Here is a 17704-nt window from a genome sequence, read left to right as displayed (position 1 = left end):
GGTGGTGGTTGCTGTTATAGTTTCTCTCTCTATCCTCTCTCTCATCATCATGAGAGATGACACTCACTGCGTTGACTGTGCAAATATTTATCCTCACTCAAAAGATATCACGGGGGTAGGGCGCGTCTTTTTGCTCCTACTACAACTAGCTAAGTTTTAAAATGCCACCACTGTATTGATGATGATTAATAGCAGGTTCTATATTTAGTAAGATAATCACTCCATAAAATAACATTTTTAAGAAGAAAAAACAAAACATTATTTTTAAGACAAAATGACAGTAGTTGAGTGGACATATTCCACATGCCCACCATTACAGTATATCTTATTTTGAGTTCAACTGAGCTCCACTTGTAAAACATTCATTAATAAATTATATTTTTTTTCTTTTTACTCCACCAATTTAAAAAAATTTTGAACTATAACTTTAGAATTAAAATGCAAACTCATTAAGATAAAAAGTAGACCATTACTAATTAACTAATTAGATTTGAAAAATAAAGTTCGAACAAATAATTAATAGAGTGAATTGTGTGAATTGAAAGGCCAAATATGGTAATAGAGTGAAACAAAAATGTTTGACATGTTATAGAATTCCTGATTATAATCTAATGAAAATCTTTATAAATGATTTGGTCCAACGCATAATTTAAAACTGATTTAGTTATTGTTTTAATCTGAAAAAGAAAAAAGGAAAAAAAAGAACTAATATAATGATATTGGGCTAAACTTAAAATTCTATAATAAAGCTCTAAAAATTAATTAACAATAATTATGAGCAAGTTTATTATTAGAAATATCTGCAAAAATCAAGTTTTAGCCACTGTTGCTAAAAGTACTATATATATATATATGTATGTATGTATGTATTTGAGGGAGATTTTGTACATAATAGTGGTATTCCTGAGCGGATAAAGAAGAAGAATCCTCTCTCAGATTTTGCTGCAAATCTCAGGAGCAACTCTAAGGTCTACAGTGAATTACTCAATTTTCATACCACTCACAATATGATTCACGTGCTCGACACGAGCAGACTCTAGCCGTAGAGAAGTACTCTGAATTTCATTATAATGGCATTCTTTGGAACGGTGAAGGGACGCGCTTAAATTGAGCGTTGGGGACCTGGGGTTAACGCTTTTCTAACACAGCAGTATATGCAACGTGTAGTAAAAGTTTTTAACATTGATGCTGACGTGGCGTGCATGCAAATCCCGATAATGTTAGCTAATTGGAAACATTGGCTTTGAGCCTTTGATTTATAATATCACAGCATATCCTGATTGGGAATTGGAAAATCGGACTTTCTTTTTGTGTTTATAGTTTTTGTTTTTCCTGCGTCCAATTAATTTTAAATGCATTTAAGTCAAGCATACACAAATTGATTTTTTAGTTTATGTAGAATGTTTGGCCTAGGTCGCATGAGAATTTTTTTTATTTTTTTTTGATGAGGTGGCTCAATAAAATGTCAATAGGTATTTAAAAAATTTTTTATTATTAAAAAAATGATGAATATAGACAATAAAAACTTCAAAAAGTATACATAGGCTATTCAATCGACTTTTCCTACGATGGGAAAGCCATCGAGCTCCATGGAATCGTTCCAAATTCCAACTTGACGTCATAGATCTGAAGTTGAACCTATTGCCGGAGTCATAAAACGACACCACCAAATATGAACGCGAGCAATCCATTATCCTGCCACCACCACTATCTATAAAGGACGACATCGATGTAGAGGAGTACGGACTCGAAGGCTATCAACAGTGGAATGGTGAACTACTTCTCAACTCACAACTAACATGGTCTAGTTCACTAAAACGAAAAACATTATTTGATTTTAGATTCAAAAAACACAAAAGTAATATATATCGCTGCGTAAGAAAGAGAAAGAATGAATGATTAAGGGTCAGCTTCTATTCCCTGTAATCATCATTTTCTTTTCTTTTAAAATTTTAATACCTATTAATGTTTTATTGAGTCACCTTACTTAAGAAATATGTTTTTTCTTTTGCGGCCTAAGGCAAGCATAGTTCTTAGTTTATTATGTATAATAGGAGTATGTTTTTGTACCAAAAATTAAAGATAAAATAATTTATTATATTTTGAATACTTCAAACAATTGACAAAGTTATACACGTGAGAAAAAAAAAATGACAAAAACAAAGTTATAAACCATTCATAAGTCTAAAACTTAATTAAGTACGTTGCATTCGATCTTAAAGAGATTGCTTGCAACATACAAATAAATACCAGTGATATCTCTTGAGGAATTCAAGTTTCGGTATGGAGTCGCGGACAATGTGTGTGTAAATTCTGGCCCAAAAAAAAAATTGCATAACAAATATTACATTCTAATCATATCATCCTGTTAGTCCTATTCAACTTTGTCTTTGAAAGTGTATTGAAATTAAAATAATAAATAAATAAATAAAAAATTTAGCTCAAATTCAATACTTCCAAAAATAAAATTAAATAATTTTAATACGAAATTTTTATAAATAACAATGAACAAATGCAAACAACTTGTTTAAACAAATATTAATGCACATCAACTCAGATAATACGATCTCGACCTTTTCTCTTTAAAAAAGAGGTTGAGTGTTAGAATCATGTTCAAAAATAATATTTTTGACTACGGACTATCTACTTGAAATTTTAAAAGATTAATAAATAAATTTGCTTAAACAGATGGTGCAGTAAGAAATATGTTACAGACGTTTCCATGACAACCGTAATAATCCCACAAGAATTTTAATTAAGCATATGAATGGCGCCGACTATTTGAGCTCTGTATGTTGGCTGTCATTCTCCGTATCCCAGAAAAAGGTCGGTATCGGAATCTTTAATGTTATTACTCTAAGAGCTGCATGCAATTTGAACCATCTCGCAAGAAATTAATAATTATAAATGACTACTTGTCTTATTTTTATATATTTCTTCTACAGCTTATGTACAAGATTACCTGTTGAAAAGGTCGGTTAATCAACCAAAAAATAATCATCAAAAACCGCCAATTCTGATTTGTCGGTGTCTGCAGTATACAATTGTATAATACTAAGAATATATACAAGTATATGACACACTTTGTTTAAGTAACTATGTATGTGGCTTAATTAAATTGTTTGACTTTGTAGGTCCATTGCTTCTTATATTCCTTAAACATATGTTAGGATTAGATAATCGATGATCTGGGGTGTCTAAGTACTTGAACCCTAGTGAGTAGTGGCTGTTGTTGCCACGTGTACGTATGACAGTTCAATACCAACCGTGAAGAATTTTTGATATTATATACCAGGATGTTACGATAATAATATTGTATAATCTGTTGGTTTTTTTTTTTAATTTACGTGAAAGTTTGCATTGCTAGTGTACATGCATGAGTGACAGACAGCTGTACACCGAATGAACTTGAACTCAATTTTTTTATTAACTGTATTTTTTTAGTGTAAAAAAATAGTCCAATAAATAGTTTTTATATCCTTCCCATATTTACAAAAATACCGTGTCATTATCTTAATTTAGATTAAGTTATCTATGAAACTAATTTATTAAATATAGTGACAGGATGTGTGACATTTTTTATGGTTGGATAAAGACGGGAAATGTATGAAAAATGTAAATTCAAAATGTTAACCATGTAATCGTAAATGTATTGTCTTTTTTACTAATTTCTTTCTGACAATTATATATGAATATGTTACCTTATTACTTGTGTAACAATGCATTATGTTAAAATATGAGGTATGGTGCTCTCTATTTAACTTTTCGTGTTAATAAATGCAGTGACACGCTAGCTGACACAAATCTCTACATTTGTGGCCAGCATGCGGGCTAATTGGGTTAGCTATACATATAAATTTTAATTTATTTTAAAGAAATGTGAGAGAAAGTGGGCCTTGCACCTTATATTTAGTGAAGCTATTATGGTGCGGGGCTCCGAAGTGGTGAGTGGAGCCTCACACCATGTGTTTGGCTCTCTAAATTAAGAGTCAAACAATTGCACATTGCAGTGCACTAAAGATGCTCTTATGGTTAAATACACAATGAAAGCCTAACAAATTTAATGACCTGATATATATGTTCATGGTCGTTGAATGAAAGTACGAAAATATATTTATTTAGGGTCTGTTTAGTTTATCACTCATCAAATAGTTATGAAGAACTTAAAAAGCAAAAAATTATTTTAAAAATATATATAAAAAGCAATTCTAAAACTAAATTTTTTAACTGAATTTTTAAAAAATTAACTTTTGTCCATCTTTCTGTGTTGCATTACTGGTCTAGCTTCCACACAAAAAAATGTGTTAATTTGTTTGATCTGTCCATCTTATGTCCACAATCACCAATTCATTCAATATAGATGGTCAAAATACATATCATTACACAGAGTGTTCTTATCTTGACCTCCCTACCTGCACAATTGTTGAAGCTAGCTCTTGTCATTTGCTCTTGTCATTTAGTCATGCCGATAAATATAATTTGGACAAAACAGGTTTCCTTCAATTACATACGTACAGCACATTCATAGTACCTATACACCTTATATACTCTCACCTAAGTTGCTTTGGGTGACTATACATAAATACAAGTCAAGAGGCGAGTTGATATATATAAGTATCAGTATGTATTTTATGGCATGCGTTCATGTACCTTACAATGAACATAACATATTCGAACTTTTACATTCTCTGAATTCATTGGCCGGCCCAAAAACACCTCAAATTCCCAATAATACCCTTGCCAATAAATCATATTTATTCCAAATTGTAATGATGTCGAGGGCATTACGGTCATTTTGCAGGGAGAAATATGAACCTCGTGTTTACAATATTCTCAACAATGTGAATTATTTGGTGGGTTGAAGAAGAAGGTAAGGGCAGTTGGTATATATTATAAATATGTATAGTAGCACATAAGAAACAAAATGTAGTTTGGATGATGATAGTGACGCGGGCTTATCAGTTTATGGGTGGCCTTCACAACTCTCCAATGGTGTTTGAGATTCCTACCTAGTGTTGTTGGTGGTCTGTACATAGTCGTTTCCAGTCACCACTATCAATATTTAATTGAAGAAATCATTAAGACTGAGCGACTGTGGAAGAAAATATTTGAGACAAAGACGTTCTAAACAACCCTACAAGAAGAGACAAGAAATTAAACAGGGCATACCATTTAGTTTTTTCAACTGACAAATGTTGAGTTTTAGAACGTACATCTAAAACTCAACACATATATGATGGTTTCCTCAATCAATCTTTATAACGTGTTAATTTTTTCTTCTTGATTCATTTGTCAATCATTGCTAGCGACTATAATGAGCAAATCTCTTAAAACATCTACTTTATGCAGCATCTAAATATTAGGATTAAAATATGTAAAATTGTTTAGAACAGTATTTGCCCGTAGTTTTTTCTTCTTGATTTATAGTAATTGTTAGCGACCATCACTAGCAAATCTTTTAAAACATTTACTTTGTGCTGCATATAAATTAGGATTAATGTATTTGCAAAAACATTATTATTATTATTATTTCTCTTTTTCTTGTCCTTTAAATATATTGTTGCAATTTTAATGTTCGTATTTTATATCTTTGAATATATTTACTACAAATATTTGCAAATTACAAGAAGATAATTGAATTGATTATTGCACTTTTATTTTTCAATTTGATGTTTTGTTGTACTATTAATTTTCATGTAAGTTATGAAAAACAAGAAAAATTGATCATATTCAATATGCCTCTCTCTTTTTTTTTTTTTGAGTTTTAAAACTAAATTATGTTAAAGAATATTAATTTGAAGATGCGTCGATAATTTAATGGGTTAGTGCTTTCAGTGAATTTTGAAGTGCCAAATTTTAACTATTTGTGTTAGTGCCTCCGATAAATTTTGAAGTGCCAAGTTCTACCAATTTAAATTATAACCCTTCTCCCATTATAAAAATAAATGAATATTGATTTGATCTACCTTCAATCTTATCTTCATAAATTAATGTAATAATCTTAATAGCCCATTAGCAGTCAAATTTCTCATTTAGTTTCGTGTTAATCAAATACTCTATCCATCACTATCTTCTCACATTAGGATCCTGTCATATCATATTCATATCCCTCATTCCTTGTTGCCATGCGCACAATTAAATCAATATGCCAACAAACTGCATTACTAATGTTACAATTGGGAAGAATTATTTATTATGCAACAATTTAACATTTTATGTCTATTTATTTATTTTTGAAAGGATACGGAACTTGAAATTGCATATGAGAGGACCCTGATGCCTTAAATTAAGTCACTGATATTTCCTTACTTGCACTCCTTGGTGATAGTAAAATAATTAATTTACTAATTATTAAACTAATTATTTATAAGATAATTACATATACATGAAGTTTAATTTAGACCTTTATTTATTATTTTATGAAGTCAGATTGTGAAGTTTCAAAAAATTGAAGTTGACCAAAATATTAATGTCAACAATTAAAAATATTGTTCATTTGTCTAAATTACTCTTATTATTTTTAGATATCACTTTCGTAGATGTAAATATTATTCTTGTACACAGAAGTACCAATCTTATGTACATAGTTACATTTTACATAGTTACATTTTATTGTGTAGACCATGTCATCAAAATGGTTTGCAAAAGAAAGGTATATATACCTTCAATTTGTGCATAAAGTGTTACTTACTTCAAAAATAAAAAATAAAATAAAAATTAAAAAAAAAAATAGTAAAAGTCATTTGGACAAATAGAGAGTAAATTTTTTTATGGCTAGGTTAACATTTTAATTAATTTTTATTTTTTTCGAAACATCATAAAATGATAAATAATAGTCCAAATATTCATGTATGCATAATATATTATCTAATACAAGACAAGTTGCTAGTTTTTTAACTTGTTATAACCAAACAATCCAAACCGGCCCCGTCACTTTCTTTTTGTTCTTCCGTGCATGAGAAAGGCCAGAACCAGTGAACCACCATTGATCAATATTTGATTGAATAATGCGTTTTTGTTTTGGAGCACTGTCTGTACGTGTGTCTGCATATGTGTATACAAAACCGATCATCTTAGATTTGCTTTGCTTTGGCTATATATAGATATATATACACACGTCTATATATACAACATAATTTTGGTGTTGTCACCATGCACCACAAGACGATGCTTCCAACTAATAGGTGGATGAGTAAATGTATGACGCGGAGTTGTACAATTACGATAACATCATGATTATATATGGAGGACTCGAATATTATTGTCTCTCGCTGCAGGTGCATGTATGATCAGATCAGACTGTAGGTAGGTAGCTAGCTAGCTAGCTAGCATGGGGAGACTGACAAGGATGGTGATGTATATGCTCGGAAATATAGGCTTTTCTTCAGTAGTGGACATGTATATATATCAGCTTTGCCCACACTGTCTCGCACAAGATAAATGAACTTAAATGGTATATGTGTATGAGTGTGTGTGGGTGTGTGTGTACGTGTGTGTGATTATTGGCTAGCTAGCTAGTTTGATAATATATACTAATATATAGATAGTTAATGATCAATCAGTGTTTTATTATGTTGCTGAAATTAAGTGGCTAAGTGGTAGATTAGATTAATTAGCAGATAAATTTAACAATTTATATACTGATCAGAATTACAATGTGATAATATATATATATATATATTGGAGGTCTCATTGAATCATATATGCTGTATTGGAGCATTGGGGATCATAGCTTTTCTTTCTTGGAATCAATTCTAAGGAAGAATGCAATAACAACCACGCACTCTCTCATACTTTACTTTACCGCGGAAAAAAATAAAATAAAAAACAAAACATGCTATCTGTGTGTGTGTGTCTGAGAAACCATTACATAGTTGCGTGTTAGTGGAATGTTTTGACTTGAAACCAAACGATCAATCGTTTGCATTATTAAGTATTTAATTTCATTGTGTTGTTTTAACATTTAAAAATAAAAAAATAAAATAATAATAATAATAATAATAATAAAAACAGAGACACATTGTTTATATTTTTAAGGTTTCAGAAAGTATCATTTTTCAATTCTACGAACGCCAATTCTGGTTATGATAGTGAGGACTCCCTTTCTTGTATGTAGAATTTATATATTTTTGCATTTATCGGAAAAAAAAAAAGTTATATATTTTTGTCTCACAAACAGCTCTTTTTTTTTAAACAGCCCTTTAGCAATTAAACAATTAGTAGTGAATTAATGTGACATATATGATGCGACTGAATCCAAATTCGAGAAATGATTTTCATGAACCGTACTGTTTTCTCAAAAGATTTGTTAGCCCAAGTATAGCCTCGATCTACTAGGAATGAAATGAATTGTGATATTCACGTGTTTCTGTATACCATCTTTATGCATATACAACCATATATATATAGAGAGAGAGAGAGGGGTAATTTTTTTTAGAAGAAAAAAAATTAAAGAATACACACTCATGATTTCCTTTTATGAAAACATCGAATAAATTAAAATTCCCGACTATAGAATGCTTTCATGTAGGATCATTCGTTTGAAATGCTAAACGCTTGTCTATCGTTACTCTAAGTGAAAATGACTCGTTTTGTACAGAAAATATATTATTTCATTAGAAAAAGAACTTAAGAGAATCCTCACGCTCATAATTTTCTTTTATGAGAACATCATAACAAAGTAATAAATTAAAAGAAAATGCTTTTCAAGTTCAAACACTTATTTAAAATTCCCTTGAAATGCTTTCGTATAGAACCATTCAGATGAAATGTTAAGTGTTTGTCTATCTAAATGAAAATGACTCGTTTGGACAATAATATATCTCTTTCATGAGTTTAATATGTGTAGTGTGACGAATGTAATACATTGAACAAGGAGAAAAAAAGTGTGATTGGCTTCCGTCATTCTTTAATGAACAAGACAGATTCATTTGTAATATTGCTTCTCACCATGTATTGGGACTTTCTATTATCAAAGTGTCAAACGGCACAATTCATCCAACAATTCCCCCAAAATAAAAGGAGATAAGTCCTCTATGATTAAGTGGATGATATATTAATTTATTATACTGAAGAACACTAGTGTTGTTGTTCTCGAACAAAACAAAGTGTCTTTTTTTAGTAAGAAATGCATTGGACACCATCATTTGTGCTTCCGTCCAATCAAAATAATGGAGAAAGAAGACAAAACTGATGGTAGTCAAGCTAAAACATAAAAGAAGGTTTCAATAGGTACACATGGGCCCTCCTAATTTTTAGAGTTGACCTTGATATTGATAGTTCATAATATGTTTCAATGTTCAAAACAAATTAAATTTTGGTGGGATACCATTTGTGTCAGGATCATTGCTCTTCCAAAGAAAAATGGAGGACACTTGTCTAAATGCTTTTAATTTCAATTTCAATTTCATTGCTCTTCCCCAAATGGATACTATCAGGTGAATTCAATAATAGACACGTCCTGATATTTCATCATTCATTCTTTGAGTGAATTCAATAATAAAGTATGTTGGCGTTTTAATTTTCCTTCTCTTTTTAGAGTATGTTTAAAAGAGAATTTAATATTTCTCGATCGTAATTGATTATTAACTATTCAAATATTCTTGATTAGGCAACTCATATCATTCAGCACGATATTTTGATTTAAGAACTATTCAAGAATCTTTGGTTAAGCATTTCAAATCATCCATACACTTTGATATAAGATTTTAATTCTTACGACATTTACGCTTTTCTCTTTAACCAAATACACTCCTCTTTTAAAGTGAAATAGCACAAGTGTCCCTCACTTATATATATATATATATATATATATATATATATATATATATGAGTGCATTTGGTTAGAAGGGTAGTGCATTTACCATTATCCTCCCTTTTTTTTTTCTTTTTTTTTCATAAAGGTATCCAAAGAGGGTTTTTGGCTACTAGAGGAAGTCATGCATTATCAGCAATATGTCAATATCCCACTGTTTCCATTTCTGACTAAGCGTGTGGTAGCTTCATTGTTCTATACCTGTATATCCTTTTACATGGGCAATACGGTAACACCACACAAAAGCGTAGAAATAAGGACTAGGCAAAACTGCATTAGCTAGCATGAACACATTCAATGCATATTAATAGATTGAAAACGGGATGGTGCAGTGTAAGAAGACTTGGATTGACTGACCGGTGGATATTTGGAATGTTGTGTTAGGGACCCCCTTCTTGATTTGCGGAACCTGTTTTTAGGGTTTATTAAAAAGACTCCACTTGAAATCTTTTTCCTTCTTTTCTTGAATAATGACAAGTAGATTGAATACCTCCGAAGTGGCTGAAGTCAGTAAATATGATAATATCATTCTCATTGACATAATTTTAATGTAATATGTCCAACTCCAATAATGACAGAGAGATCGAAAAATTAATCCGAACATGCACCGAATCTAACGTAATTGTTTAACACGTGATAAGAATGGCCAATCACATTAAATTCGATGTTAATTCGAGAATTTCTTTTCGGTTTTCCTATCATTATTCATCCAACTCTCTGTCACAACTCTTTTTTCTTTTTATAAAACTTACATGCACTGTTCATATAGGAACTTAAACTCATATAGTTGAAACAAACACACACACCCACCTTTGATAATAGGCATAATTTTGGTTGAGAATCAAGGTTAGCTCGGGTATTGTTTAGATTAATTGTTAAATGTTTAAAATTTTTAAAAAATATATAAATATATATATATTATAACAAGTCCCACCATGAATTAAAAAAATTGAAAAATTAATTATTAAAAAATTTCACGTGAGTTAAGTAAAACAAAAGGACCGAATAGTTCTAGGCTGTGTTTGGGGGAGCTTTCCAACACAAAAAGTCCTTGGATTGAAATGCCTTTTTAGAAGGAATTTTGTCAAAATGAATTCAGAATTCAAAAGACGTTTGGTGAATTAATTTTTAAAAGTCCTTGAGATAATCAGAACAATTTTCAGTTACCAACTTTACCCATTATCTCTATATGTTCCTTTGTGCACAAACAAAATTATTCCATTAAGATGTAATCACAATTCACTGTTAAGCAATGAAACTGGGATAATAGATGAATTTATCATAAGTGAGACCATGGTCACGTGAATTTTTTTAATTAATATATAATCATAATCGTTATATATAATGGAATGGCAATAGTTCACAGCATAGTGAGTTTACATACACACACACAGATAGATATATATATATATATCATTTTTTACTTCATTAGATATCACAAACAGCATTTCACCCTTTCAGAAGCATATGCCAACAAATTCGCATGTTGCGGATTATGATCATCGACCCAGATTGACCAAAAAAAAAAAAACTTTTCCAATCTGATGCACCGCTTTTCCTAAAGTAATGAGACCGTCACCACCATACCGTAGTAGCGTAGCTCAGGCCCTCCGCCATAACCGCCTCCACCTCCTGATGAAACACAACATTCAAAAAATGACAATCTTTAATTCTTTACCCACAGAAACAAATAATCGTATTCACATAGGGTACTTTGTGATGCCACAGGAGAAACGAGATCAATAACGATGGAGAAATGATTATGACAATGGTGTTTCAGCCGGAACATGAATCCGAAGGTCTAAATAGAGAAACATGATTTGTAATTTATTTTGAAAATAAGGTGAATATTGACAAATGAACAAAATATGCCGGGACAAAATAGGAAGTTTGGTTTTTATTACTTAAAATGGGTCTCGCCTCTCGAAAAGCCATTGAAAAAGCAAGTTTTCTTAGCTTTCCCTAAACGGGCTTTCGAACCGTAGGAATTTTTTGAAAGCCCGTTTCACTATCTTTGCCAAACTCATACATTTTTGGAGAAAAAAACTTTTTGGCCCAAAAGCCCATTTTGAACTCCTAGGAAGCTCAGCCAAACACAACCCTAATCTTTTAGTTATGTATAAAGTCAAGTTACGACTAGGTTTAAGATCAGAGTTGCTTTTGAATTGTTCATTGTCCAATACTCCAAATATATATATATATATATATATTTATATATCTGGCAAACTACGGGGAGGAAGATTCGAACAAGTGCACACTCGTTCGGGAGGGGGACTCAAACAACGGCACACCCGATCAGGAGTTGGACGCTATACCAACTGGCCACTAGATAATGCCCGTCCAATACCCCGAACATAGATATGCTGAGTTATGGCCTCTAAGGGCAGAACTAATGCGAAGGATAATGGTACGTCAGTGTACATAACACACACAAAAATGGCTCACTCTAATCAGAGCCTTGGCAAAGAGAACAGACAAGTTTGTTTAGCTAAGCAAGGACAGATTGAATCACCAAACCTAAAACTGAACAAGCACAAATTAAGATTACCTGCATGGACCCTTTGTCTGATACCCCTATTCATGCTGGAAAGTTGCCCTAGGGCCATCCATAGACTTCAAACAGACAGCATGAGATGGTTTACCACCCTACAAAAGGAGGTACATGGAGCATGATGACACCACAACAAACCTGAAGAATGATAGAAGGTTACTTCTCATTGATACAATTGAGTTTAATTGTGACAGCCAAAAATATAAAAATAAAAATGGAAAATGCAGCACCACCTACTTTTTTTATACAACCTATTGAGAGGTGGAGCCACGGAGGGCAATCTCCAAGTTAGCTAAAGGTATTCACCCGGAGCAGATGAGCATTGGCGCTTATAAAGCATCGCCTGAGACTCAAACTTGTAACCATCTGTTCTCAAAGCTATTTGTTTTTAAACTTCTTGTTGCCGTAACTGCATACTGCCAACACACTAATATAGCATGAAAAATGTATCTTTTTGGGGTTGGGAGTGGTTGCGGTAGAATTTTTAATCTTATAAATACGCTGAACAGTCTAAAGCAGTACCATGTAATAAGCACAAATTAATGGCATTGCATATATTTAACCATAATAGTTAAGCACAAATTATACCATGGACACAAATGGTATTGCATTGCATTCAGGCACAAACTAATGGCATTGCATGTCAAATGTAGAGGAGTGTGTGTAGATATATAATAGATAGATAGATGAACACACACGCACACGCACACGCATGCGCATATATATACGAACAGATAGGGAGAAAGGAAGCCAAATTGAAGCAATTGTAGGGGTTTGGTTGGTGAGACTGAGAGAAAGAGTTGTCTGCTTTAGTGTCTAGTGACAAGCATGGAATTCAAGTTCCATTTACCTGCAAAGCAATTACCAATCCCCCCCTCACACACACACACAACTAAAAATAAAGAAATAAACCTCAAAGTACAAACTGACCTAAATTCCTCTTATCATGTATGGAGAAATAAGATCCTGACAAATTGGATAATCCCTACCACCACTCTCCAGATGTCTCTCCAATACATTGTTCTCCCACTTCGTTCACTGTAATACTATAATTTTCTCCCTAACTATTTCTTTATCTAACCTTATTTTCATTCTGGATTTTTCCAACTTCAGGAATGGTGAAATTTAGAGAGAGAAGGTTGTAATAGGGGTAGAATGTAGTGGTGGGTGGTGAAGTTATCAGTGTTGAAAGAAGAAAAAGAAGTTTGTTAAAGGTGGTCATTGGAAATAGTTGTTGATGTTATGGAACTACATGGTGATTGGTGGTGAACATTACCCATCATGTTTGTTTGAGCCACAAAGAGAAAGAGAGTGAAAATAAATTTGTTAGCGATTTACAAAGAAAATAGTGGTGGAGGTTGCCTCCTACATAGAAGGTCAATGGATAAAGTTTGTTGATGGGAGAAAAGCAAAGATGGAGAAGAAATAGGTACGAGAAGGTTACAAATAAACCAGTCGTGTCATGCCTGCCTATTTGTAGGGAGGCTACGCCACACAGGCGACATGCGAGCACAAAGGACTCTGCATAGCATGAGGAGAGTAAAGTTCTAAGATCTTCTAGAGTTGTATAGAGAATTGTGGAGTGTAGAGAGAGTTGGAAGATTCTAGAATAGGAAGACTTCTAGAGAATAGAAAAGATTACAGTAGATAATTTTATTAGATTGTAAATATATAGTATGTGTAGAAAGTTTTAGAGAGTAGAGAGATGCTATAAATAGGTGAGCATTCATCCGTAGCCAACAAGCACCAACAAATAACCCATATATTCCATCACATATCTTCTATGTATAAAAGATACGTGGGAAAGCTATAAAAGATACGTGGGAAAGCTAAATACCATAAGTTCTAGAAACTTGTATTCAAACCTAAAAACTAAAACAAGCTCAAACAACAAAACAACAATAATATTATGATGGAAATCTAGAGATAAATATTTAAAAATCTTAATTTAGAAACTAATATTCAATAATAAAAAGTGAAACAACTCCAAAAAAAACAATAATATTATAATATTAGAAGCATGACAACAATCATATTAGCCATGTTACTCGATCTTTAAGCACCATTCCAACATCATTAAACATTAAAAAAAAAATGCCTTTGAATATAATCTGACCTATCTAACATGAACATCCAAAAAAGTATGAACTATATTTTATTATATACAACGGGAACAAGATCTTAATATTACGACATCAACTCAAAGTGAGGTGCTCCATTTGTTCACAAGAAGATATGGAAAGTTCACAGAAAGATATGTTTCCATGCGAAATTAAAGAAATAAATGGTTATAGATGGAGACATAACTTGGTGAGAGATCTTTCTTACATTTATCAAAATGCAAAAATATTTCATATTCCCAAAAGTGGACAAAGAAGCTGGATATTTTTAATATGAACATTAATATATGTACATTTAAGAAAAAAATTAACATATGCTACATTCAATTATACGAGTGGTTAACTGCTCTAGAAAAACATAGCATGGGCAGTTGCACCTTATCTATGGAACACAAACTGGCAGCAACTAGCACAAATCAAATGCAAAATATCAAGTAATTAAATGTAACCAAGCATATGATAGTTATTTGAGAAAACAAGATAACTACAACTATTATAACAAGCAAAGCAACATTTGTACCATTAAGAAGGTGTCCATAATTATTTTGAGATAATATCTCAGAAAAACTATTGATAGCTATGTAGACACACACACATGATTTTACCTCCAAATAGCCAAACAAGGTCATAAAACATGGAGGAACATCCTTGGATCAAGAGAAGCACTTTTGAACTTCACCTATGCACTCGGCACCTTCATCAACATGAGATATGAAAATGACTAGGAACAAAGAAACCATCATTGAATTCCATGATCCATCCTCGTGAATAAACACTACTTGTACAAAGCACCATATGTGTCACATCACCCATTCATAAACATAAAGAATGCCTTCATAGTTGTTCGGCCACATAGAATATCTTCCACCCTGAACCCCGTGTCAACAAAAGAAAACATACAAAATCATACAACCGCTTATATTTCTGATGCTAAGCATGTTCTACTTACTCGTGCCTATTCTGCACTCAACATGATCAAGCTTAATGATTATGTCACAAGATTACCCTAAACCAGAAGTGAAGGTCCTTCACTTTCTGCATAGTAACCAAATACAATAACCCAAGAAGTTAATTGCGCGCACACACACTCGGAGAAACTTGTGTTACATTGTCTACAAAGCACCAACTGACTAAAATTTTGAAATTGAATGTGAAATTGCAACAACCATGCTTATTTTGGTGGGTAAAAGTAAAAATTACATCAAGAAAAGCTTTTTACATATAAAAATAATGTCCTGTTTATGCCAATCCTAGTTCTCATTTCCATCTAAACAACATTTGTGTAATCAATCAATCATCTAGACATACCAATATAAGAAAAAATAATAGATCCTCGCAACACCTGAAACAAAACTTGATAGCAGAAGTCCTATGCACAACACCCTTCCAGGTCAATGGTGTCTAATGATACAATCGGTATCCCTTTAGGGACATGTTCTAGTTCTAAAACAAGGAAAAGTCTGATTAGAATCCCATTCACAACAATGTGAACTAACCCAGAATGAATGAATGACTTTTTAGTTTATTCCCTTGTTACCATTAGTTTACAAATTCAATTTCACTAACATGTGAAGATTACGTTGTTACAATATTCGACCCAAACAAGCATGTTCGGATACCCATAAAAGCATTAGGTTCCATTTCAAACACTAGCAATGGTAAATCAAATTAGCACAATGAAAGCAAAGAAGTAACATAAAAACCCATCTATACATATCAAAGTAATCATCCAATCAACTGTAAGAACTTCATTCAACAAAAACCATTCGAAACACGAAAGAAGCCCTGAATTGCTACTACTAGAATAAACCAATAGCAATTAGACCTTACCTCATGGTAAGACTCCGAGCCCTAGAATTTAATTACATCCATAATCAACCCAGTACTTGCTGTAATAGTTCCTTGCAGCCAAATCGTTCTCTCCTCTCTCAGAAATTCTGTCCTCCTCATCTTTCAACCCTTCCTCCAATGCCAGCCCTCCCATTGCCCCCGCAACTGCTCCAACCGCTAATCCCGTGCCGAATCCCATCTTTGCCCCCTTTGGCCTCTGATCATACGGTGTATAATCCACCGGGGCGCTCGGCCCACCACAACTAGACTGCCAGTCGAAGGACGGCAGAGGCGGTGACGGTATCAATGTCGGCGGTGGAGGCTGAGAGTAATACCCGTAGTAGTGCCCCGAATTCGGATCCGAGTACGCGCCATACGCATGGGTATGCAGTGGCCGTGACGGAGATGGGAACGCCACCTGTGATGGTGGCGGGAGGGTGGCGGTGGACGGCGAGGTAGAGTATCCCCGGTAGAGGGGGGGAGGGGCAGTAGGGTAATAAAAGTTTGGCAGAGGGGTGATATGGTAAGCCGGCACAGGCGGCGGAGATGGGTGTTCGCGGAGGGCGAGTTTGACACGGATCTTACCCTGAGGGCGGCCTGAGGGACGGAGGAGCTGGAGGGTTCTGAGTGGGTTGGAATCGTCCGAGTCGAACAGGTTTTGGAGTGCGATTCGGAGAGTGCCGACTAAGGGTTTGGGGGTCTCGGTTGGGTAGGAGTGGAAGATTTCGACGGTGAGGAAGGAGTGGTGGAGAGGGAGGGTGAAAGGGATGAGGAAGCGCTCGTTCCAGACGGGTCGGGTGGAGCCGGAGTCGTCGGACTTGGTGGTGTTACGACGGGCCGGGTCGACCCAAAAGATGGCATAGGGCTTGAGATCGCCGTATCGCCAGTTCACGTTCTTGAGGTGCTTGGCGGAGACGATCGTGATGTCGAGGTCGAACGGCTCCGACTCCGATGGAGGACGAGAAGAAGCCATGTGAGGTGTGCGATGTCCGCCGCTGGAGAAGAAGCCTTCTCTTTTCTTTTTTTCCTTCCTTTTTTCTGTTTTTTTCTTCGGAAAGTTCCTTTTTTCTTTTTTCTCAGATAGGATTAGATTTGAAAAAAAAAAAATCTTTTCTTTTCGTTTTTTTCCTTCTTTTTTTCTTTTTTCTCAGATAAGATTAGATTTGAAAAAAAAATCAAAAACTTTTTCAAAAAAAATATTCAGGGCATTTTTTTCCAAAACAAACAAGGGTTTATTAATCAAAAAAAGAAAGTGAACATAATAAGGCTTCCAAAATCAATTTGATTAACTTATTTGGTAACATCAGTATATTTTCTTTTTTCTTCTTTTTATTTTTCATTCCATTAACAAATCAAATCAACTCGAGTTGATCGTTATTGAGGAATATA

At 33.4% G+C, this 17704-nt stretch overlaps 1 protein-coding gene across 4 annotated transcripts; it reads right to left on the bottom strand.

The window, feature by feature from the left end:
• Positions 1-11189: 11189 nt before the first annotated feature.
• Positions 11190-17468, bottom strand: LOC132312145 (protein SRC2-like). Of its 4 annotated transcripts, XR_009483196.1 has the most exons (5): positions 16316-17467; positions 15091-15354; positions 12603-12781; positions 12363-12503; positions 11190-11446 (listed from the first exon to the last, which is right to left on the bottom strand). XR_009483196.1 is itself a non-coding variant. In XM_059810398.1 (2 exons), exon 1 carries the CDS (start codon positions 17286-17288, stop codon positions 16344-16346), a length of 945 nt encoding a protein of 314 aa, XP_059666381.1. In that variant the 5' UTR covers positions 17289-17468; the 3' UTR covers positions 11190-11446; positions 16316-16343. The 4 variants fall into 4 exon arrangements, 2 of the variants coding, with proteins under 2 accessions (XP_059666381.1, XP_059666380.1); XR_009483197.1 differs by lacking the exon at positions 15091-15354 and having other exon boundaries at positions 16316-17468; XM_059810398.1 differs by lacking the exons at positions 12363-12503; positions 12603-12781; positions 15091-15354 and having other exon boundaries at positions 16316-17468.
• Positions 17469-17704: the final 236 nt, after the last annotated feature.

Source organism: Cornus florida, unplaced genomic scaffold (genome assembly GCF_030987335.1).
Source record: "Cornus florida cultivar Cherokee Brave unplaced genomic scaffold, ASM3098733v1 CherokeeBrave_3.0.0_Hap2_Chr06, whole genome shotgun sequence".
NCBI classification, from domain to species: domain Eukaryota; kingdom Viridiplantae; phylum Streptophyta; class Magnoliopsida; order Cornales; family Cornaceae; genus Cornus; species Cornus florida.
This window is presented reverse-complemented; position numbering and strand designations above follow the sequence as displayed.